Raw genomic sequence first — 24093 nt, 5'->3', positions numbered from 1 at the left:
TTTCTGAAAATATAGGTTCATTTAGGATACCAATTTGAATGATTTAGTAATTTATAGCTCGGTTGAATATTTGTAATTTATTGAAAATATGAGATACGACTTCTCGTAAATTACATGTCGTGGCTGTTGATAAAGCACAAGCAACAACAAGCATTAAAAAATATGTAGTTGTCATTGTCAATCATGAATCTAGACTAGATCTGGAATAGGCATGAGTGGTGGGGGGAACTGTCAGAACGGGATAGTCTTATGTATCTTTCAGAAGGAGTAGCAGAGAAAGCGTTATTATTGTCACTTCTACAGGATCCTACCTTCTATGTTGTCAATTGATTGTAATTGTCATCTGTCATTAATGTTAGTATAACGCGTTTCTATAAATAATATCGTCGTATTATTTGAATCCCTAAATCAATAATCTCAAAATACGCTAAATTTGTGAAAGCTGATTCCACAAATCTGCCTTAAGTTATATAACTTAGTTTTATTGGATGTATATAATGTACACTAGAGAAGGCGGAGAATGTAAAGTTGTAACAGAATAGTACCTGGGCTTGGGCATAAATTTAATAACAAACTATACAATTATTTTCTGGTTCAACAAGAGTAGAACCTACATCAACTTAAACTGAATGCTACTAAACAAAGCCCTCAATGTCAACCTCACGTGCAGAACATGTTGAACAAATAATGTATACACTTTTTTGGGAAACAGGTTTTTCCTAAATTAATAAAAAAGTAAAAAATAAGACATGTTTTATTTTTCACAACTCTTTATTAACTTTAGTTTTGTCCGCCATGATCGTGATATCAGCAGCTTGAACCTTGAACTGCAACTTGTAGGTACCTGGAAATTAGAAATTATCTTTTCAGTTTCATGTTGTATTTTGAGTATGAATAATGTATTCATCCATGTATTCTTGTATATATATTATTTATTGCTTACAAGATGGTTATAAGTTACATATATGTATGTCTGTTTGTTGAATTTAACTTCAAAGCAGTAAAACGGAGCTAGTAGGGGATAGGCTGTGTTAGACGGGTTGTCTTTAGATATTCTGGCCACATCATCACAGAAAATAAATAGGTAATAGTGACCACCAAAATGGACTTTTAAATATTCATAGTAAAATAATATTAATTTTATACTTACATCGACGTGATCCTCACAGCAATATTGTGTGTAACACTTGAAGTATTCCATTCCACATTTACTTCACGACAACACCGTCTTTCACGTAGGTCTTCGCGGACTCTAAATTTTGTGAATCATTCCCACAAGTGGGAACAAGGTTTATGATATATTAAGCAATTAAAATCTACTGTTTAGGTATTAAAAACTATAAATCAAATCGTAAGAAACTAGCGGTTTAACTGAAATTTTTAATTATGACAATTGATGACAATGACAACTTTGACATTACGTGAGTGACAGATTTATTATGGTTCGATAACTTTTATTATACGATGACTTTATTATATTCAGCCTCACGAGAAGGTCAAACTAAGGTCATCAGTATATTTGTTGAAATATCTTCAATCCTTGATTATTATATCGCAGCAAATGTCGGAAACTGTTTAAATAATGGTTTTCGAAATAGAACATAAAAAAAAAATTAACAATCCTAATTATGCTTAATTTCTCCTTATAATATTTCCGTCCGACGACTAGTGGGGCAAGTAAGTGCAGTGAGTATGCACTTTGTCTCAGGCGATGCCGCTTGACACGATTGTTCCTTAGGTCAAACAAAGCTGATTTAGCCCGGTAGCCAAGAGATCGTGACTACCCCCCAAAAAGAGGGAGGGGGGAGGGAAGGGTCGGTTTCCCAGGCCCAATCTATGCTATATTTCTTCTTGCTATTAGTATACTTAGTATCTGCATTCATTTTTTAAATAACCGTTATACCTTTTCATACAAAAAACTGATTTGTGAACAAAAAATTAAAATAATATGTAATTTAGTGTGACAATTTTGGCCTCAACAATCACATTTTTGTGTGAAAAAATAATAATTAGTAGCGCGTGGCGGTGACGATTTGCATATACGTAATAGCCAAAGCAAAATATTAAAAATAATTTAAAAAAACAGAATTTGGCATTTTAAAAGTATGAATACAATGTTTTCCATGCGCTTTTGCCCTTTTTAGGTACAAATTTGTCGTTTTTTTTTTCATACCAACTTTCAAAATCACAAATATTATGAGGAGAAAGCATAATTTGAAAACTATAAGCCTTAACAATATACTTAGTACAATCGGATTAAGTCTCACCTCGAAATCCTTATAAACAAAAAAGCTATATGCATGCCAAGTTTCGTGCTTTCTGCCAAATGGGACCATACCTCCATACTAAATCGAGCTAAGAAGTCGCACTATAAGAGCGACAGACTGTTTGGTGCAAGCGGCCCTTAGGAATGATGTCTTACATTTCCTCGGCAAAGGCGACGTTGAGGTTTTTCTTTGAAGCGGGCCTGTCTAGCTTCAGTCTTGACATCGATGTAGCCACGTCTATACCTGAATCGGTTGTAAACCCTCGATCGGATTTACTGGTGTTGCTTGACTCGTGGATCAATTGCACTTCAGCAACTCCTAGTTAAGAGATACGACAGATATAAATATTTTTGTTTAGTTTCATCTCAATAAAATGTTTACGAGTTACATTTTTTTTTATATTATAGCACATTCTTACACAGATTGACTAAGTCCCACGGTAAGCCTAAGGAGGCTTGTGTTATGGGTACTCAGGCAACGATATATATGTTGGCAACCCTGAGCGCGCCCCAAGATTCTACCTGCTGCGCGGCCGGCCAGGTGGTGGTGGCGCCCCTCCACCAGTATAAAAAGCGCTGCGACACCGGCGACCGCCTCTTTTGTGATTTAGACTTCGGCTTCGAAACGTGGCTATTACTGAATGCATTTTGATTTATTGTACATTTATTTTTAATTTAAAAAGTATTAAGGATATTAAACTAGTTTTCTTGAGTAAATTATAGTACTGCTTACATCAGAAGTGGGATATTATTCACGCAGTATGGGTAGCTCTCGAAGAAGCCGTAAGCGTAAACGTGCTCGTGTTACCAGCAGTTCCAGTAGCTCACACAGTGAAAGTACCAGAACTCCGTCACCTCCGCCTCCCAGACGCAAGAAGGCATCGCGCTCGACAAGTAAGGCGAGGGATCATTCGACAAAAAAGGCAAGAAGTGGATCCGAAACTGTGAGTCACACAAATTCTAATACCTTAAATAATATCATACCCGAATTCGACCCGCTTAAAGACGATATTGACGCATGGCTCAGTATTATTAAATCGTATGCAAAGACTTTCAGCTGGTCAGACGAAATAACCCGGTATCAAGCATTAAATAAACTCAAAGGCTCTGCCAAGGTGTGGTACGATTCCCTGTTGCGTACTGATAAACAATGGCCGTCGTGGAGATGGGTTGATTGGCACAACAAGTTATCCGCGAGCTTTAGGATTCAGAGAAATATGTTTGAGTTGTTAAAAGAGGTGGTAGAACAAAAACCGCGCGAAAATCAATCGTTGTATGAATTTTATTTTGATCAAAAGTGTAGAATCGACCGTTTGCGTTTGAACTTTTCTGATCAAGATATTATATCGATTATACTAGGAAATATAGGAGACGGAAATATCGAAACAAACAGCTTCAGCTCATGCGATCAATTAGCTAGCTTCTTGCATAGTCGTACATATAAGATAAAAAAATCTAACTCTAACGTACCTTCAAAGTCGAGTCAATCTCAGTCTACCGTGTCTAATATTTCTACCAAGGTACCCTCGAGTCAAGCTGCGTCGTCACATTCCGGTAGCGTTGATGAAAGCGGATCACATTCACAAACGCGGCGGGTGATTAAATGTTTTACTTGCGGAGGTAATCATAAAAGAAGTCAGTGCGATGTGAAATGCGATTTTTGCAGTAAAAGGGGTCACATTGAATCTGCCTGTTTCCATAAAAAGGGCTTAAAAACTGAATCAAAGGTAGATAAACAAGAGATTAAATTCGTGTCATCTACGAATGCCCGAGATAAGTTTTTCAAACAGATTGTTCTAGACAATGTGGTTACCCATGACGCATTTATAGATCCAGGGGCTAGTTGTTCTCTTATTTCCAAATCGCTTGCCCAAAAACACAGTTTAAAATACGACCATCTCACATCGCCTGTTTTATTACAGGGGTTTCAAAAGGGTATTACAATAACGGCTAGATATGCGTTAAGTGCAAGTTTAAAACTCGATTCAGTGCATCTAGAAAGTGTTGACTTTTACATTATCGATGAGTTAGAAGGATGCGATATCTTAATAGGAAGGAATGTGACGGAGCGCCCTGACTTAATGTATTCGCGGATTGGCAACGTATTAGAATTTAATTATGCAAAACAATATGACGAGTTTTGTAAGATAATTAACGAAACTGAAATTGACGCCGACTCGAATCACGCTGAATTACTTAGTCTATTTAGTAAGTATAGTGATTGTGTAGCAAGAAATTTAAGTGAATTAGGCAAAGTAAAGAACCATGAAATGACAATAACCGTGACAGATCCGCGTCCTGTACAAAGTAGACCTTTTAGGTCCTCTCCCGCGGATAGACAAATCATTCGGGATATGGTTGAGGAACTACTAGCTAATGAAATCATTTGCAATAGCGATTCTCCTTACGCTTCGCCCGCACTTCTCGTTAATAAGAAAAATGGGGAGAAAAGGCTATGCGTGGATTATCGCGCATTGAATAAAGTAACAGTAACCGATAAGTATCCCATGCCACGCATCGAGGATCTGGTAGATAGGCTTCAGGGTAGCAAGTGTTTCACGAGTCTTGATCTGAAAAGTGGCTACTATCAGATACCTCTAAGTGCCGATTCAGTACCAAAAAGCGCGTTTATTACCGAGGATGGGCACTATAATTTTTTACGTTTACCGTTCGGGTTAGTCAATGCCCCGTCCTGCTTTCAGCAGATGATGAATAAGGTGCTGGGTAATCTGCGCTTTGGCAATGTGATCGTTTATCTCGATGACGTCTATTTGGTAACCCGAACGGTAGACGAAAACCTGAAATTGCTAGAGCAGGTGCTTAAGATATTTCGTGACAATGGTTTAACACTAAATTTAAAGAAATGCCATTTCTTCAAAACAGAAATAGAATTTTTGGGCTATAAAATCAAACCGGATAAGGTGATGCCAAATGATAGTAAATTAGAAGCAGTGAAGTGTTTTCCAACGCCCAGGACTGTGCATCAACTACGTCAGTTTTTGGGGTTAATCAGTTACTTTCGCAAATTTATAAAAAATTGTGCCATGATTTCATCACCCCTAACGAAGTTGCTTAAAAAAGATAGTGCTTGGGCGTGGGAAGAGACACACGAGCGCGCATTTCAGATGTTAAAAGAGAAGTTAATTTCCAATAACGTACTGACAATCTTCGATCCCACGAAAGATCACGTACTGTATACTGATGCGAGTAGGGAGGGTATCGCCGGAATCCTTATACAAATAACGGAAGAAGGTGAAAAACCCGTCCATTATTACAGTAGACAGACCACACAAGACGAAAAACGTTACCACTCATTCGAGTTAGAGTTGCTTGCAATTGTTGCTTCGCTACAAAAATTTAGGTTATATCTGCTAGGATCCCCATTCAAAATTGTGACAGATTGTAACGCGGTTCGATATGCACTCACTAAAAAGGAAATCATTCCTCGGATTGCACGATGGGTTTTATCAACGCAAGAATACTCATTTGAGATACAACATCGAGAAGGTGCACGTATGCAACACGTAGATGCGTTGAGTCGAAATCCCGTGCCATCTGGTGAAAGATCTGAGTGTGAGGTCGTTCTTTCAATAACAGAAGCTGACTGGATGCTGTCTGTTCAATTACAAGACCCCGAGTTAGTAAAAATCAAAGAAATACTCGAGTCAGGACAAGCCGATGACAATAGGGACACTTTTAATAAGTATGAGCTTTTAGGTAATAAAGTTTACCGAAGAACGTCCCGAGGTAGAAAATGGGTGGTGCCAAAAAAATGCATTTGGCAAATCCTAAGAAACACCCATGACGACCTGGGCCATTTTTCGGTTGACAAGACTGTCGAACGCATCAACCATCTTTATTGGTTCCCACGAGTGAGACATACAGTTAAGAAATACATCAAAAACTGTATAAATTGTTTGTATTTCAAAAACAAAGGCGGGCCAAAGGAAGGTGAACTGTTTCCTTTACCTAAGCATGCTCAACCGTATCATACATTACATATGGATCACTTAGGTCCATTTGTCGAGACAAAACAGAAAAATAAGTATTTATTAGTGATGGTTGACGCGTTCACCAAGTTTGTATTCATTTATGGCGTAAAAACAACAAACTCTGCTCACGTCATTAAAGAACTAGAACTCATGTCTAAAACGTTCGGATATCCCAGGCGCTTGATCACTGATGCGGGGACAGGGTTTACGTCTAGTGAGTTTACACAATATTGTCATAGTAAAAACATCCGGCTGCATACAGTTGCTACGGGTATGCCACGGGGGAACGGTCAAGTGGAACGCTTTAATAAAACTATTTTAGACGCTATGAGGACGTTAGGCGCTAACACGGATGACGATTGTTGGGACCAATATGTTAAAGTATTACAACAGGGACTCAACAGTACTATACATAAAACCACCAAAGCAGTACCAAGTGAAGTGTTCTTTGGTTATCGTGTAAGAACAGCTAGCGATAATTTATTGACATCCGAGCTTGATAACGGGGTATTCACTGATATTTCTGACTTGCGGAAAAAGGTCGATGAAAATATTAAAGCCGATGCATTATATCAGAAAAAGCGATTTGATGAATCACGAATTCAACCGTGCAAGTATTCGGTGGGTGACCTTATTTTGCTGAAAAATCAAAGCAAAAATAACGATGGTCAAAGTAGGAAGCTAATGGCAACTTATAAGGGGCCGTTTCAAGTCAAGTGCGTCCTAGGGAATGACAGATACGAGGTGACGGATGTGCGAGGCTCTGAAAGAAGTACTAAGCGCTATTCGGGCACAGCCGCGGCGGAAAACATGAAGCCGTGGATTCGAATAGGAGATTGGCCTTCAGATTGAATGTAAGTCTTTATTTTTATTGTTGTTTCGTGTTGGCAAGATAAAAAAAAAACTATGTTACATTAAAAGCCTTGTCACATACCTACTCGTATAAATATATACTTCATATGTGACGTTTTCAATCAAAAGGTATCACATTGTAGCTTGTCGCTTGTCAATTTCTAATTGAAGCTATATGGAAATAGCGCCTTACTGACAAGCGACAGTAAGTAACCTTTTGGTTGAAAACGGCACATATATGTTTTGTATCAGACTTTGACTCTTAATAACTAATTTTTATCATGTGCTGCACCATAGACAAAGAAGACTTGTTATGAAGTGAATTTGGAACGCTTAAGTGAAGTTTTTCGCTCGTTAAGTGCAAATGACTTTATAATGAGAATGAACAGGTTCGATTATAATCTAACTCGGTCTCTTGGAGTTAATAAGTGCGAGTGATTATTATTCAGAACCTGTTTAAAAGCTGTATTTAAATTGTCTGGTGCTAAGTGGTCAACACTTGGTAAAATATAAGTCTATCATATAAAGCTCATGTCGTGCAAACCAGTTGAAATAATTACTGGGAGAAAAAAAAAAAAAACGTAAAAAAAGTACATATTTTAATTATATGTAATTTCGCATATTACAGGAGTACAGGACCCTGGATGGATCATGGTGGTGTCAGGGGCTGACACATTGCAGAACGGCCGTGTTGGCAACCCTGAGCGCGCCCCAAGATTCTACCTGCTGCGCGGCCGGCCAGGTGGTGGTGGCGCCCCTCCACCAGTATAAAAAGCGCTGCGACACCGGCGACCGCCTCTTTTGTGATTTAGACTTCGGCTTCGAAACGTGGCTATTACTGAATGCATTTTGATTTATTGTACATTTATTTTTAATTTAAAAAGTATTAAGGATATTAAACTAGTTTTCTTGAGTAAATTATAGTACTGCTTACATATATAATATATAAATACTTAAATACATAGAAAACACCCATGACTCAGAAACAAATATCTGTGCTCATCACACAAATAAATGCTCTTACCGGGATTCGAACCCAGGACCATCGGCTTCACAGGCAGGGTCACTACCCACTAGGCTTAGCCGGTCGTCAGATTAATAGCTTTGTAACTGAATATAAATACATTAATATTTTTAAATATAAAAATATGTTATATGATAAAAGGATTCGGAAAATAAATTGATATTATTAAAAATAGGTAAATATAAATATATTTTTCCTTTTTTAGTGTGGGACGTACCACATTATTACAATCCATAAATTGTACATACAGATGTCAATCACAATGAAAAAATCAACGATGATCAAACTCTAGCCAACGTGGGCCTCGAACCCACATCCTTGGATTGCCGGTTTAATGCGTTACCAATTCCGCCAGCTGACCATTCGCTAATCAACGCGAAGTTAGTCATTAAACAACGTCACTAGCGACATCTGCATTTTAATGTTGATCATCGTTGATGTTTCATTGTGATTGACACCAGTATTTACAATTTATGAATAGGTAATATAATACCTTTAAAGGATGCCGCGTTACTATCTTGTAACGTACTCTCAGGCGTTAGCTTCGGGTTCAAAAATAACGCCGCATACGGACACACGGCGACTGTGGCGACCATTGATGGAATAGAATCCTCACTAAAAAGAAATTTTCATTATTTTACTCCTTATATCTTTGCAATAAGATTTACGAATTGTCAATTAATAGCGTGGCCGATAGTATATGTTTGAATCGGAATCCGCGTAGCATTGCGCATTGTGTAATACACAATACAGTGAAGTTACCTACGGTTAATAGACATGTGCGCCGCGCCGGCGTCGATGCCGATTTTGGTAGTTTACGACCAAAAGTGGGATACATTTTTTAATCGCAACAACTCTATGGTGTCGTTGGATACTTTTCATGAAGAGTAGGGGTCTTTAGCTCTCTTTCTTTTCTCATCCCCTTCGTCCCGTTCCCTTCTCATCTTAAAGCTGATGTAAGGACTTTTAGATTCGTTGTGCAAGCCTGCCGTGACACTGAACCTGACGGTGGTGCGAGCAGCTAACCTGACGTACAATGTACAACAACGGTTGTACGTTGAGCGGATTAATAGCTCCACGTACTTCCCAGGCAAACCTTTCTGTCAGAGCCCTCCACAAAATCTCTTGAGGTTGTTCGAGGTCAACAAACACAATATACAAGTTCTTTTTTACAATTTGTATTTTTCACATAATTGGTGAAGTGCAAAAATGGCGTCTTTTGTACCTCTTCCGGACACAAACCCGTCTCTTTATCACTTTTTTCCATATTTTCCTATTACGTGATGAGCTTTATACTCCTGAAAAATTTTGTCAATGTATTTTTGTGCCACCGACGCCACTTTGTAGTGTAGAGGAATCGTAAACAGAAAAATTACCAGCATTTATGAAAACTTATAATTGGGAGAAAATTTAAATTTTTAGCCTATATGTATATTGGTCACACATTGGACATTTTAAGTCGGCGCGCCGCCGTAGGCAATTTTTAGGTCGGCGCCCATGTCTTGTGTATAGAAGTTGAACTTAGCCTTAATGGCCTTTACAAGTTTACATAAGCGACATTGGCAGTAACGCTACTGTATCGAGACTGAATCGCATCTGTGCCGCTACAAAAAGTCGTAGTGGCCTAATTCAGCCCTCTAGCTAGCCGCCCACAAATAAAAAATTGTCAAGACAAAAGCAATTTTGATGTGTCAAAATAAAGATTTAATTTACAATGGAATAAAAAGCCTTTTTACAGGTCACTAGGCAGCTAGACGCTATAGTAGTAAGTTATGAAATATCACGTGATGTGGCAGAGAGTATAAAATGTACCTAGAGCTCGTGGAAGAGCTGGCCTCAGAGAGCAAGTGCTGCAGGAGCTTCAGCTGCTCCAGGCTGACCTCGAAGGCGCAGTCAGAAGCCAGGTTGAGCTCCACCGCCGGCCCGCACGATAGCGCGCCGTTCACGAACAGCGGCGGCGCCAGAATGCAGCTTATGTCCACACTGGAATATTTTTTGGAATACTAAACACATTGCCTTACTGAATACTAAGCACATCGTATTCTAAATCCTGCTATACTCATAAGCATGTAAATTAGATGGAAAGAGAACTAGGTGGCCTAATATACAGTAAATAATGCCGCGAAGCGAATACTTAATACGAGTTTCATTTCTTTACTTAGTTTTAAAAAACAATAGATTCAGAGCCGAATTTACACGAAACGGCGATGTGATCCCGGTTCAGGGGCGCCAACGGTCATAAACTCAATTCAATTCAATTTCAATTTATTTATTTCGCTTGAACATACACAGTTGTTATGGTTACATGTCATTGGGATGTTATAGGTACATAGTGTAGCTATTAAGTGTTACATGCATGTATGGTCTACCACAATATGGCACGCAAAATCTTAGACTAACTTAAAATAATAATCTAAATAATCTAACTACAATGTTTTAGGTTAGTTTAATTTTTATACTCTGTGTATGTTTAGACTAACTTAAAATAATAATCTAAATAATCTAATTACAATGTTTTAGGTTAGTTTAATTTTTATACTCTATGTTTAGGTAGTTATTTATTTAATTTTAAATTGTATTTCAATAAAAATTCCTTAAATATTACAATTAAAATGTCAAGTTATCAAAATATTCATTCAGATTATAAAATGGTCTTATTAGTAGAAATGATTTTAATTTCTTGGAAAAGTCAATAATATTATCACATTGCTCACATCATCATGTCCTCATTTAAAAAATTATAAATTTTAATTCCTATGTATTCCAGACTACTTTTGAAATGTGAATAATTTTTAGATTCTGGTAATTGTATGTCAAATTTATGTCTTAATCTAGGGTGTCTATTTTTGTTTTTACATGCAAGTCGGGTCTTATTTTTATAAACAAAAATACAGACTAAGTATATGTAAAGCGATATCACTGTCAATATTTTATGCTTCACAAATAGAGGACGGCAATGTTCAAGTGGCTTCGCCTTATCAACATATCTCACAGCCTTTTTTTGTAAAATCAAAACAGGTTTCACATGGACACTGTTACCCCAGACCTCAAGGCCATATCGAATTAGGCTTTCAAAATATGCAAAATAAACTGTTTTAAGTGCAGATGAGCTAAAAATTTTAGAGAGGCTTTTCAGGGTGTAACAGGCGGAGGCTAATTTTTTTCTTAGAGTTCTACCTATATATGAGTGGACCAGCGCAATTGTGTGTCTAAATGTATACCTAAGAACTTAACATTAGCGGCTTTTGCTACTAGTAGAGGCAGATCATACGGTATGCTATTTGTGTGTCTGAGAAAAGGAAAATATACCGTTTTGTCTAAATTTATTTTAAGACCATTGCAATAAAAACAGTAGGATAATTCCTCCCAAGTTTCGCCTATTTGAGTTTCAAGTAAATTCATATTTTCATTACCTATTATTATATCTGTGTCATAAACTGGAATATTTATGTCTAATAGAAACAGCACTGTTTGTGTGAATCTGAAGAGACTTTAGTCTTGAATAATATAAAACTTAGATGAGAGAGATAGAGGGTTAGATGGGTTAGATGGCATTAACACCAAATGTATATTATGTGTAAGGGATATAATTGTTGATGAGATTGTGTCATGTATTAACAAGTGCCTTGAAGCGGGAATGTTTCCAGATAGTCTTAAATTAGCAAAGGTAACTCCCATATATAAATCAGGAAATAGGAGTGATCCAAGCAACTATAGACCCATCTCGGTACTACCAACTATTTCCAAAATTTTTGAGAAAATAATTTATAATCGCCTAATAAACTACTTAAATTCTATAAACTTTCTATACGAAAAACAATATGGTTTCAGAAAACAATCTAATACGTTGTCAGCTACGATAGATCTTATAACGAATATTAAAGTTCATATTGATCAACGGAAAATAGTACTCGGAGTGTTTATAGATTTGAAAAAAGCCTTTGATACGATTAGTCATGACATCATTCTAAATAAACTAACTAACATAGCCATTGATGGGCCGGCGTACAATATTATTAAGTCATACCTATCAAATCGTTATCAGGTAGTTAAAATAAAAGATCACACGAGTACCCCTAAACAAATAAATTGTGGCGTGCCGCAAGGCTCAATTCTAGGGCCTCTTTTGTTTCTGGTCTATATCAATGGTATTAAAGAGATAGGTCTGACGGGAGATATAACACTCTACGCTGACGATACAGCCTTATTTTACTTTGGAGACACTATAGACAATGTTATAACGAAAGCACAAAGTGACCTGGATCTTCTCAATGCGTGGTTTCAGAGTAATTTACTTACCATTAACACTACAACGACTAACTATATTATATTCTTAGCAAAAAACAAGAAAAGTGATGAATTTGATCCGCTTACAATAAATAACCAAATAATTGAACAAGTAGACAAAGAGAAATATCTTGGCCTAATTTTAGACAAAAGCTTAAGTTGGAAACCACACATTGAAAAAGTAAGAAACCGAATAGTTTCCTTGACAGCAGCCACACGGGGAATTGCACGTTTTCTGCCCAAAATAACGCGTTATATGATTTACAACTCCCTCATTAAGCCACATATTGATTATTTGATTGAAGTCTGGGGCTCGGCAGCCATAACGAATCTACAGCTACTACAAGTAGCCCAAAACAAATTAATAAAAGCATTATTTCATTATGACTATTTAACACCAACAACAAAAATATACAAAGAAACTCGGATACTTAATATCAAACAGACATATACATACAATACATGTTTATTAGTACGAAAAATAATCAATAAAAATATACACACTCAAATAGGTTTTTCGCAAAAGAATACTAGACAAAAAATGAAACTCAGAAATGCCAATGACCTAATTCTACGGCAAACCAGAACAAAATTCGGACAAAAATGTATACTATATGAAGGCGCTCAGCTGTATAATAAACTGCCAAAAAATATAAAAGAAATCAAGTCTATGTACAGCTTTAAAAAACAATTGAAAAAACACGTAAGCAATGATTCGCCATAGAATAAATTTAAATATTCGGAAAGTAAATGTCAATCATAAACAGCAGCTGTATAAAATAAAATAAAAATTCGCATACCTATATAATTTATATAAATTAAAAATAACATTACCAAAAAAATTGACCATTTAAAATTTAATCTTGTCTGTATATACCTAAATAGCACCTTTATAATATATCATTGTGTATATAATCTACATATCACATTACCTTATTATTATTAGAGTTATAAAATTGAACACCTAATAAATAAAATAAAAACAATAACTGTAATAAAACTATAATATAATTGTAATAAAACATAAAAACATTGCCACTTCCAGTATCTGTAAGTTAGCGTACTTGCTGCACTGCATTGTACCATTCATACGATAAATAAAATATGTACATGACCATTACAAAAAAAGACCCTAACATAACTAGGTAATAAGATCGATAGTTGAATATTTAATAAACTCATAGCAACTAAAAACCAGTTCCGACATTCGCGACACCTACGGTCTACTTACCCATTATACTGACCAGTACAGGGATGATCCCCGCTGACGCACAGTTATTACGAATCTCGGAAATAAGTTAAACTGGGCCTTAGCTTATTGTCAACTACAAAACGTTTTGTGTACATCTCAAGTAGACGAAATGTTAACCACTAATCACCTTGTTTTGTTAAAAGTCGGCCGATTTTGTTTTACTGTATGTTTAAATACCCTCTATGTTATTAGTTCTTTCGCTAATTTCATGCAAAATAAATGTATTTGTGTAGTTTTAAGTTCTCATGTAAGTGAATTGTCAAATTCTTAGTGAGAATAAAGAATCTTAAACCTAAACTTACTGATGGAGAATAGCTGTCACGACGGGCGAAACAGGCGGTTGAGACCACTTCACAGCCGGGTTCTCGCTACCGGTGCCTTTGTTATAGATTTCTCTTCTCTCCTGCACACAGACATGATTGTTTTAGGCTTTCTTAGATGTAGAAAGCAGCAGTAGTAATAGTAGTATTTTAATAATAATAACGCCTCGACCAAGAAATGTACGTTCCAAGCGTGCGTGCAAACGACAAATGTATGGCGGTCGGCGTCAGCGTCAAGCGTAAACGCGCGCTCGGAGCGTCTGTTGAGTGGCCGTCTGGTAAGGGTAATAAATACTGACTTCTTGTTTTATAATCTGCTGGAGCTGCGCGGACTGAATAGCGACGTGTTTGACGACGACCTCGTACTGACGGCCTTCCGGGCTGCCTCCGGTAGAGTTCCAAGAGCCATCCAATCCAGTAGTAACGGATTGTCTAAACACACATTTTATCAGATTATACAACCAAACACATGCAACTGATGGGTGCATCTATACGATTTTGTACTGCGTTTTGATTCTTCATTACCATCACCACATTATTGGTCGTTTTATAAAAGCAAACAGGATCATTGTGAAAAGAATAGCAGAAGCACGGGAGTGCTACAAGATAACCGAAAATGACTTCACCGTCAATAATGTGGGAACATATGGTGATGAAGCGATTGGTGCAACTGGATAATCGTAGAACTACCCTGATACATAATGAGAGGCCTTAAAACATAAAGGCCCATTTACATGGTGCGAGTTTCTCGTACGTTTTGGGGCGAGAAATCGTATGACATTATCGTATGCAATAATCGCCAGGCGAGTATCGTATAAAAATGTTTACATTCATGCGAGAAATATAAACTCGCCTACGATTATGTCATTCGATACTCGCATGAAGATTATCACCAGGCGAAATAGTTTACACGACGAGCCGCATTCTAGGAGGATATTCGCTTACGATTTCTCGACTCGTCTAAACTCGTTCTTGTATGACATTTTTTCACGTACGTGCGAGTATCGCACGAATCGGTCCGAACCGATTTTCATACGAGTTTTGCCAGTCAACTTACGTGATTAGTTGCTAATCATTTACCACTAGGTATACGTATAATGTAAATATTCGTAATAATATTTCTTGTTTCTCACATTATTTTTACAAGCTTTTATTTAACTTGCAAATGTTTGTTTGTTTGAATATGTTTGTTCTGGTCAAATCTTGCAAATTTAACCCACTTCCCATCATTTGAAAACACCCACCACACCAATAAAATTAATAAATAAATAAATTTGATTGAGCTGAAAATTCCTATACATATGTGAGTTGGGTGACAATGCAATATTATGGTATCATTGAACTGGTCCGATTATGGACACAGGAGGTGGCCATGATGTGTTTGGGTTCGTTAAAATTCTCCCGATGAGTATTAGTTGTCTGTTAAAAGAAAAGTACAGTCAGCGATAATATCTTCTGTCAAAATTTTATTTTAACATTTATTTTAATGATTTTAATACAATTAATTTAATGATTTTAATATAATTTAAGTTGCATTTATTTTAATATTGGCTCTTGGCTAAAATGGCGTGACGTTGCCCTTAAGAAAAAAAGTTGGCGGGAAATAATTAGCAGCATTCAAGTACCTATATTCAAGAAAAATTTTGTTGTGCATTTTGGCGATTAATAAAACATTTAAAATGTTAAAGTAAAATTAAAAACGTATAAAGTACCGACACAATCAGAACAGCCTCTTGCAATGCACTCATGATGACGACTGAAAAGCATATAAACTCGAAATACGACCCTCACATTTAAGTTTTTTTATACACGGAGACATCCAATCATCAAAGGCGAGGAGATTATCGCCCCTACTTGTACGATATCGTACGTATAGTTTACATGATGCCATATTTTTTCTCGTGCTACGATAATCGCATGGTCAAGGCGAGAAACTCGCACCATGTAAATGGGCCTTAAGTGTGGTTTTATGAAACGAGAACGAGCGTTAGCGAGTATAGAATCACAAGAGTGTTTTAAGGCCTAATTATGTACAGTTACATACACTACTTTATCTATAGATACATATCATAAGTACTCTAAGATGGGTTCCGAAGCCGTAGGGAAATGACCTGCATTGCTACTAGTGCTACCTGTAATATATATAGACTATCTATACATAGTAATATAATGTTTACCTCTTACGTAATAAACAGTTTAAATTTTAATTTATTTTTTAATGCAATAAAAAATAAATTTGAAAAAATAAAAACAAACTACTCATTTTCAACTAAAACGTAAATTACAAACATTTATTCACAATTCTACTTTCGTAACAGCAAAAAACCAACAAACAAATTACAACAGTAATGGCGGCAATTCGATCCTCCACCAACAAGGGCCTGACACTCTTTGATAGAGAAAGAGAGTCTTATTGCGATTCCTATAAGAGGAAAGAGAAAATAGTGCCATGCTTTTTCCTTATCACCGACCGGTTTTTTTTTCATGGTCGGGTTATGGCAGCATAAGTAGAAGGCGATGGCGAAATACCGAAATTTATAAGAGTGAAAGAGAACAAGGATTATGCTGCCATACATTAACCTGTCAATATATGAATATTTCTTTCTCTTACCCCTGGTCGCTCGGTTTCATGTGTATAACTACTATACTATGTCTATATCCATCAAGAATGTTTTTTTTTTTTTAATTATAGACACACGAATAAAGTCCCTATTATGGATGGTATAGAAATGATCGCAATCTCTTATGGCAGAATTGTTGTAAAAGTGACCGCGTTAAGCTTTAAATAATAGTTCCTAATCTCTCCGGTGGCGCTAGTTAGGCTCTGGGACATGAGTATAACATGAACCATATAAGGCAACAAATAACCCGACCAAATTACGTAGGTTGTTTTTGGTAGTATTTCGGTGTATGGTGGCGCCGCCTAATTACTGTTTTTTGATGGACACTTTTCATACATAGAGATTTGGCTCCTTTATACAGTCTCCATGGTCCCTATACTCATGTCACTCGAGATCAAATGTCATGCGGTTTATATTAAAAAAACCTACTGAATTGACGTTTCGTATCGATAACTGTTTTAATATCTATGGATTCCAGAATAGAGACCCACTTGAGTTCCGACAGCTGTTCCAAATTTAAACTCATAACCTTACAAAAATCTATAATGTAATAACATTAAAGTACAGATTTTACCTACTACCACAGATAAGAAAGTTCTCATAGTAAAATTGGTTGTAATAATGCTAGCCATTTCCTACGGTTTCTGAACGCATTTCAGAGCACTAACGATAGGTAAGTAGATAAAAAATATATTCATGTAAATAAATAGGAATAAAACGCTATTAAATTAGGGTTGTTTAAAATGTAAAGAACCAATTTATCTCTATAATACATAAAATAAGAAATAGAAAAACGAAAGATACAATAACAGCGAAACATACAACGAAAGAGAAATAAAAAACGAAACCAAAGATGAATTGGTTAAACGAAAACTTAAAGATCTGCTAATTAAAAGGTGCTATTACTCTATTGATGATTTTTTTTAATGATACAACCTTATCGAATTAAAATATATATATGTAAATGTTAATAAAATGTAAATCATATTTTCTTGTACTTTGAATCAATTTAGATTTTAAGCAATTATGTAAAATATTAAAAATGAAATTTTATTATTATACATAAATTTAATCATTTTATTGTCGACGTTAAATGGTTCCTAATCTAGTTAAAATGAAAAATATGTATTTTTGACGTGTCATGTTGCATGCAATATATATATATAAATAAATGTTGAAATATTATTGCTTTAGTATTTAGTATTAAGTTTTAGTTAATAAGTACATTGCTATATACGCTAACAGGGTTCATGTGTACACTTTAGCTGTAAAATGCTCTTTGTAAGACCTTATGTAAACACATGATTATAAATGCAATAAATGAATTATGAATAAGTAAGATTTGTCATGATCACTAAATAAACACACTGAATTTTTTGAGGTCATATGCAATAAGTACACATATGTATTTGTTTACCTTTTTAGCAAGTTTTATTTTATTTAAATAAACAAATGTACAAACGATTCTTACCGACAAATAGGATTTTCAGGATGCGGATTGATAGATACTTTGCCGACCTGAAAGCATATGTTTGTGTAATTTTTTTAATAAAGTTAAATTCATATACAAAACAAGCAAGCATTTGATATCGCAGGCCAGAATTTGAACACAAAAGCGAGTTAAAGATACTTGGACCATTGGGGCATAACATAATGTCAAACAAAAAAGAAGTATTAGAAATATTAGAATCCATATTCTAATAATAGCGCCAACGGCCGAGAGCAGTCGCAGGCTGCCACTTTAGATAATGTGGAATATTTCCTCGACATTAGAAAATGTAGCAATATGCGTCCGAATTTCAGCCGTTAGATGTGAATCTGATAGGAACCAGTAAGAGAAACGTGTCGTCGTTTTCCGGGTCGTGGAGATCGGTATTGACCAGCAGCCGCAGCCCGCCCGCAGTAACATAACAAAACGGCCACTGCCAAGTGCTGCTGTCACTGTAAACAATACAACTTTCAAATGTTGTTCGATTCGAAATGTATTTCACTAAATGTTCAGTATCGTACCATAAGCGTTGGAAGGTCTGCCACTTTGTGGCCTAAGTCGAAAACATAAACTTGACATTGAGACTTCGTGCTAATAAACAGGGGCGTTTTTTGTACTACTTCATACAGTTCACGCACACGTCTTAAGTTATGTACACATTTATGTGTGTCTGTATATATAATTTTAATGACTGTACCTTGGTTCGTCTCCGGATTGCAGAGGACAAAAAGACGGTGGCGCCATCTCACGGACTAGAGACATAATGTTCTCAATGAGAGAAGGCTGCAGCACCGCTTCCAAAGGCGCGAGTGTAGCGTATATTTCCCACATGCTGTCTCCGGCCTGAAAATACACAACAATGGTTATTATATAATACTGGGTAATATACTTCTTATATTATTCAATCATAATAAAACATTCTTACCCCTTTTTGTTGTAACAGCTTGGGATGTAGCTCTTCTTTCCAACTAGCGGGTAAATTAGATATTCTGTAAGAGTACATGATAACGCGTGAATATTTTTATCACATAAAGACGAGGTGAACTCAGGCCAGTTAGTGAATTTGAGATTTTCTATCTAGTAAACATAATGAACTGGTATACACAACACATTTAGCAACGGCAAGTTCTGACTTGATAGACGTCACAATGCACTAAACTGTTGTTTGACTACGAGTATAATTATATAAAGTTAGTTTAATAGATTAAATAAAAAAAATTGAATATTGGCCGAGCGCGCTTTGCCCTAAAGAATGAAAATATGAAATAATATTTATTCATATAATGTGACCGGATACATGAGGACGTAGACTTACTGCGCCTGCGTGATAGTAACAGCGAGGAAATGGTCCTCCTCCTTGGAGTCGATGGGCTCCCGAGCCTCCAGCACCCGCCCGCCCAGCACGCCGGCTTCCCAGTCCTCGTGGCTCCTGGATCAAACATTTCAATATTTGACACTGTAGCACCGGCTGGCAGTTATCTCAGCGGCGCAGACCGAGAAACCAGTAGCGATGAACGAATATTTTATAGGTCGAGTAATTCTCTCGGAAATAGCCCTTGCCGGAATAATGAGCAGAGAGTGGTCAACAGTAGGAATGCCATCTTACGCGTACGTTTCTCGCATGGGAAAATAGTCGATCGCTAGTCGCTTGCTCGAGTTGCAGTGCTCGCCCTCGGTCGAACCGCTGCCTACGGCTGCTGCATTAGCTATGCTATAAGAACTTCTGTTTCAATGCCCATACGAAAACATTTTGCAAAAGTGAAACAGCGGCAGATATTAACTACGAATGTGAGTATCAGTATGTATTTCGTTTGCGTGTGGCATCCATGCACAGTATACAGTATATCAGTACTTGAATCGTACGATCTACACAATACATCGGCAATTTGCAGATCATTATTTTTTCATTTTTACTAACCTTTTGTGATGTCGAACTGATGCAGAAGCGACTTTCACTTTGAGCTGATTGTAATGTTCCTGAATGTCTACTGTAGATATGATGTCGTCAATTTCCATGGCCAGCTTCGATTGGTGCGTGGCTACAACCAGCGTCGCGCGGCTCACGACCCATTGGAACCAAAAGAAGGTTTTCAGCTTCACTAAAGGTTACAAATAAATAGTTTCACAAAAAAAAATGAATTTCAGTAAAAATCCCAATGCTCAATATGAAAATGCCCAATAGCAATAGTTGATACCCTGCTGTAACCTATTTGCTAAAGATGTAAGTTTAAACATAACATGCATTGGGATTGGGACAGTGACGAGTACTAAAACATCTATATTTATAGAAAAAAAAACAATAACATGACAAACCTTCGGGAATTGCTCGAGATTCAAATATGGGAATAAGTTCAGAATAACTTTCACTCAGATTCTCATCCGACGGGGTGTCCTGCTCGTTTAATTCAGACACTGATCTGAAATTTTATTTTAAAATTATTAAAACCATTTAATCAATTTATTCTTGGAAATCACTTGTTGTTGCTACATTACCTTATTAAAGAGCTGTGATCATGAGAGGCAGGCAATGACGTGTATGACCTAGCTCCGGCGCCGGCGGCTCCGGCCGGGGTCCGGCTCGTTACCATGTGCAGGTGTGTCAAACAATGCACCGCTGCAGCGACGATATTTACCTGTCATTTTGGTGAGTTGTGATAGAACCATTCCCACTAGTTACCATCAAGTTGTTGGCCATTTCTATTTAAAGTTGTACCCCGGACTTGCATTTTAGATTTTGGATTTTTTATATTTTTTCCACTCAGAATCACGAGCTCTTTCGATACTAATACGAGAAAAAAAGTGTCCACAAAATATCATACAATTTTTTTTTTCCGGTTTGTTACGGTCATAGAAGGTTGTATAGAAAACCGTAACCAAAAGGACCACAAATTCTGGGGACACTTTTTCTCAGTAAATATGGAAAAGCTCGTGATTCTGAGTAGAAATAATATAAAAATTCCCAATTCTAAAACAAAACTTTTTGGTACAACTTTAAATAGAAATGCCCTGTTACCAGTGGTAACTACTGGGATTTTTTTCCCACCTTTTACCGATGGTAACTACTGGGAGTACTGGGACAAGGTGGGAATTTTTTTTTCCCAGTAGTTACCACCAAAGTTTTGTTAAAGTTCAAAACTAATAAAAACAGTATAAATAATTAAATAGTATAGTATAAATATGGAGTAGATACTTTAATAAACAATGATATGTCGATTATTGCTACAGTACACTGCCTTAAAGTGGTCAAAAATAGTCTGTTTTTGACTGATTTGTTCGTTCGTATACTTAATTAATTCATATTACAATCAATAAGCTCAATTTCATCGAAACGTTAATTTCTCCTTGAATAATTTAGTTTTTGCACTTGTACCGCTAAAACTGTTTTTAGTTTTATTTTGACCACCAGTGATCGGAATAGGCAGAGTATAAATACCTAAACTTGGTAGAACAAAGTCATAAAGTGGAGACTCAATACTCAATATCTTTATTGCTAGGAAGGAAATAGACTGCCTTGCGATAATATTTTTACGTACGAAACGTACAAGGTAAATAATATTGTTATAAATACGGTAAAAAACAATGCATTTCTCGTTTTTGTCCAATTCACTCAATAGTTTAGGCGCTAGAAGTAAAAATATGATTTACTATTCGACGCCCTCTCAAGGCGGCTGTATTGATTTTTCTTTAATAAAACAAGTGTTACCGATATGTAATTTTAAAAAATCCGTCCAGTATCCTGAGCTACAGGGTGTACTGATTTTCAGTATTTAAACCCATAACCCTACTTTCTGTTTAAGTCGCAGTCGAGTAAAATGTTGATATTGGGGTAGAACGTGTACAAATGTATAGACAAAAGTGTAATTCATATTCCTCCAAGTTTCGTATTAAGAGAATATCCCCTGAAAGGGTATAAGCGCTAAATCTGGATTCAGCTATTATTTTCTATAACAAGATGTATTTTTCCGCAAAGATATCTAGGACTGTTTTGTGTAGAATTTAATAAGCTTTAATGTTGCCTTACACCATATTTTCATAGAGAACGTATTGAAGTGTAGGTATAGAATATTAGGTAAGGATTCAAATAACATGTAATTCGATCATAAGGATCATATAGCTTAGCGGTACCATATACGGAGAGTCATGTAAGACGACTCTCCCCATATTAGGTTAGGAATGTAATCCATATACGGAAAGTAATGTAAGATGACTCTCTAATAACCATTTGACACCTTTCACGTGTAGACCTCCCAAGTAGTGTGATTCATAGTTAACCTAGATAATTTAGTATATAAATGATTGTATTTTTAAATAAAGGCATTATATCTTCAGTATTTAACCGACAGTCTTGTGTTTTACTTCTGTCTTGGGTCCCATCCTTACATGGCGATCCTGCCAGTGGCGTAAAGTATACGCGATATGGCGCCTGCCGGTGCAGTAGGTGGTTCTGCACTGGCAGGGCGCGCTTCAATGGCAAAGATTCAAGTGTGAAAAATTCAAGAAAATAATTTAAAACTCTTAATATGTGGACATTCGCAAGAAAAAAAAAAACAGTGAAAAACTAAAATATCAAAAAGCAAAAACTGAAAGTGAAAAACAAACAATAATTTAAATAAACTAAAATAATGTGTGGGAAAGTGGACTCTAGTGATAAACATACGTAAAATTAAATAAAGCAAGACATAATATGGACAAGAAGGCAAGTGATATACCAGCGCCGGTTTGCTAATATAACGTAAATAAAACTATTTTTGTGAGAAATATATCAGCGTGAATGTGAAACCGTGATTTAACTATTCGGATAAAGTACTGTGCAAATCCGCGAACCAAGACTGCATGTGTATGTGATGACGGTTATTGCTAACCAGTAACGAAAGCTGTGGGCGCGGCTGGATGACTCTAAGTGGACTCAAATATCCAAGAAGAAATGGACTTATAATATTAAGGTACACTCAATAATTGTGTTCGAGATTTTAATTATTTTTTAAGTGTACATGTGTGTGTGGAACTTGCACTTTATATTTAAAAAAAAAATTTTTTACCGGATTTTACTTTGTTAACATGGACTTGATGCATAATAAACAAATAACGAGGAAGAAAATAAGTGATATATATATATAGAAAAATTAAACGTGGAATGCATATATGTAACAAAGATTAAACGAAAAACGGTTAAATATTATGATATGTCTATGAAATAAAACTTGATGTTATTTTACTATGGGATATGGAAAATTAAATGTTCGTAGGTAACATTTTGTAAAGTGATGTTAAATGATTATTTTAGAAAATGAAGTTATTATAATGTAAAGGACTGATTTAATGAGAAAATTCGCAAAGATAGAAGGTTGAAATTGTGAGGTTTATAAAGTTGTGTTAAAGATGGCAAAGCTAAGCAGATAAGTTTTATGATGTAATTAGCCTGATCACCTAAGAGCGAATTAAATCCTTATATGTTATAGTTTTGATGGTTTGTGAGCAATATGAAGCAGATAATAATTGTTTTTAGGTTATGAGGAAAATTAATTATTTTAAAAGAGATTATATGAGAGCGGTAGTAATGATATTCGTTAGCTTCAGTGGCCCGAAGGGACCTGTTGTGCGAATTAAAATAATGTAGCAAGGTACACCGGGATACAAGGGCAGGCACGAAATCCTTGTTACCTGATCATGATTCGGTCGAGCTACCTTTCGTGAAGGTCCTTGGACACGTGGTATGTTTGTTAAAGAAAGGAAGTGTTAAAAGAACTGCCTGTTAAGTAATAATTAATGGTATAAATAATATATGCGCACTAAAGAAAGAAATAATAATAAAAATATACCTTGTATCCTGAAAGAAATAATGAATAAAATAATAAATGAGTGAATATATGATATATTGAAGAGATATTGTAGCGCTACAGAATAGATAATTATGCTGTATACCCTTGCAATGAGAATCGCATACAGTGCATGTTTTATAAAAGAAATTGTATGAAAAGAAATAATAAACA

General features: G+C 36.0%; 1 protein-coding gene across 1 annotated transcript in view; it reads right to left on the bottom strand.

Moving 5' to 3' along the window:
- LOC134753720 (uncharacterized) overlaps positions 1-24093 on the bottom strand; it is a 190881-nt gene that overhangs the window by 88424 nt on the left and 78364 nt on the right. Inside the window, exons 27-39 of the mRNA XM_063689659.1 lie at positions 20597-20736; positions 20417-20520; positions 20022-20202; positions 19419-19532; positions 19029-19092; positions 18801-18946; positions 18444-18555; positions 18086-18132; positions 14293-14425; positions 13976-14076; positions 9947-10117; positions 8628-8749; positions 2423-2585 (exon numbers count right to left, since the gene is read on the bottom strand). Of these exons, the coding sequence (XP_063545729.1) occupies positions 2423-2585; positions 8628-8749; positions 9947-10117; positions 13976-14076; positions 14293-14425; positions 18086-18132; positions 18444-18555; positions 18801-18946; positions 19029-19092; positions 19419-19532; positions 20022-20202; positions 20417-20520; positions 20597-20736 (1598 nt within the window). The remainder of the gene's footprint in view (positions 1-2422; positions 2586-8627; positions 8750-9946; positions 10118-13975; positions 14077-14292; positions 14426-18085; positions 18133-18443; positions 18556-18800; positions 18947-19028; positions 19093-19418; positions 19533-20021; positions 20203-20416; positions 20521-20596; positions 20737-24093) is intronic.

Source organism: Cydia strobilella, chromosome Z (genome assembly GCF_947568885.1).
Source record: "Cydia strobilella chromosome Z, ilCydStro3.1, whole genome shotgun sequence".
In the NCBI taxonomy this organism is placed as follows: Eukaryota; Metazoa; Arthropoda; class Insecta; order Lepidoptera; family Tortricidae; genus Cydia; species Cydia strobilella.
The sequence above is the reverse complement of the archived record's forward strand: the minus strand, read 5'-3'. Positions and strand labels throughout refer to the sequence as shown.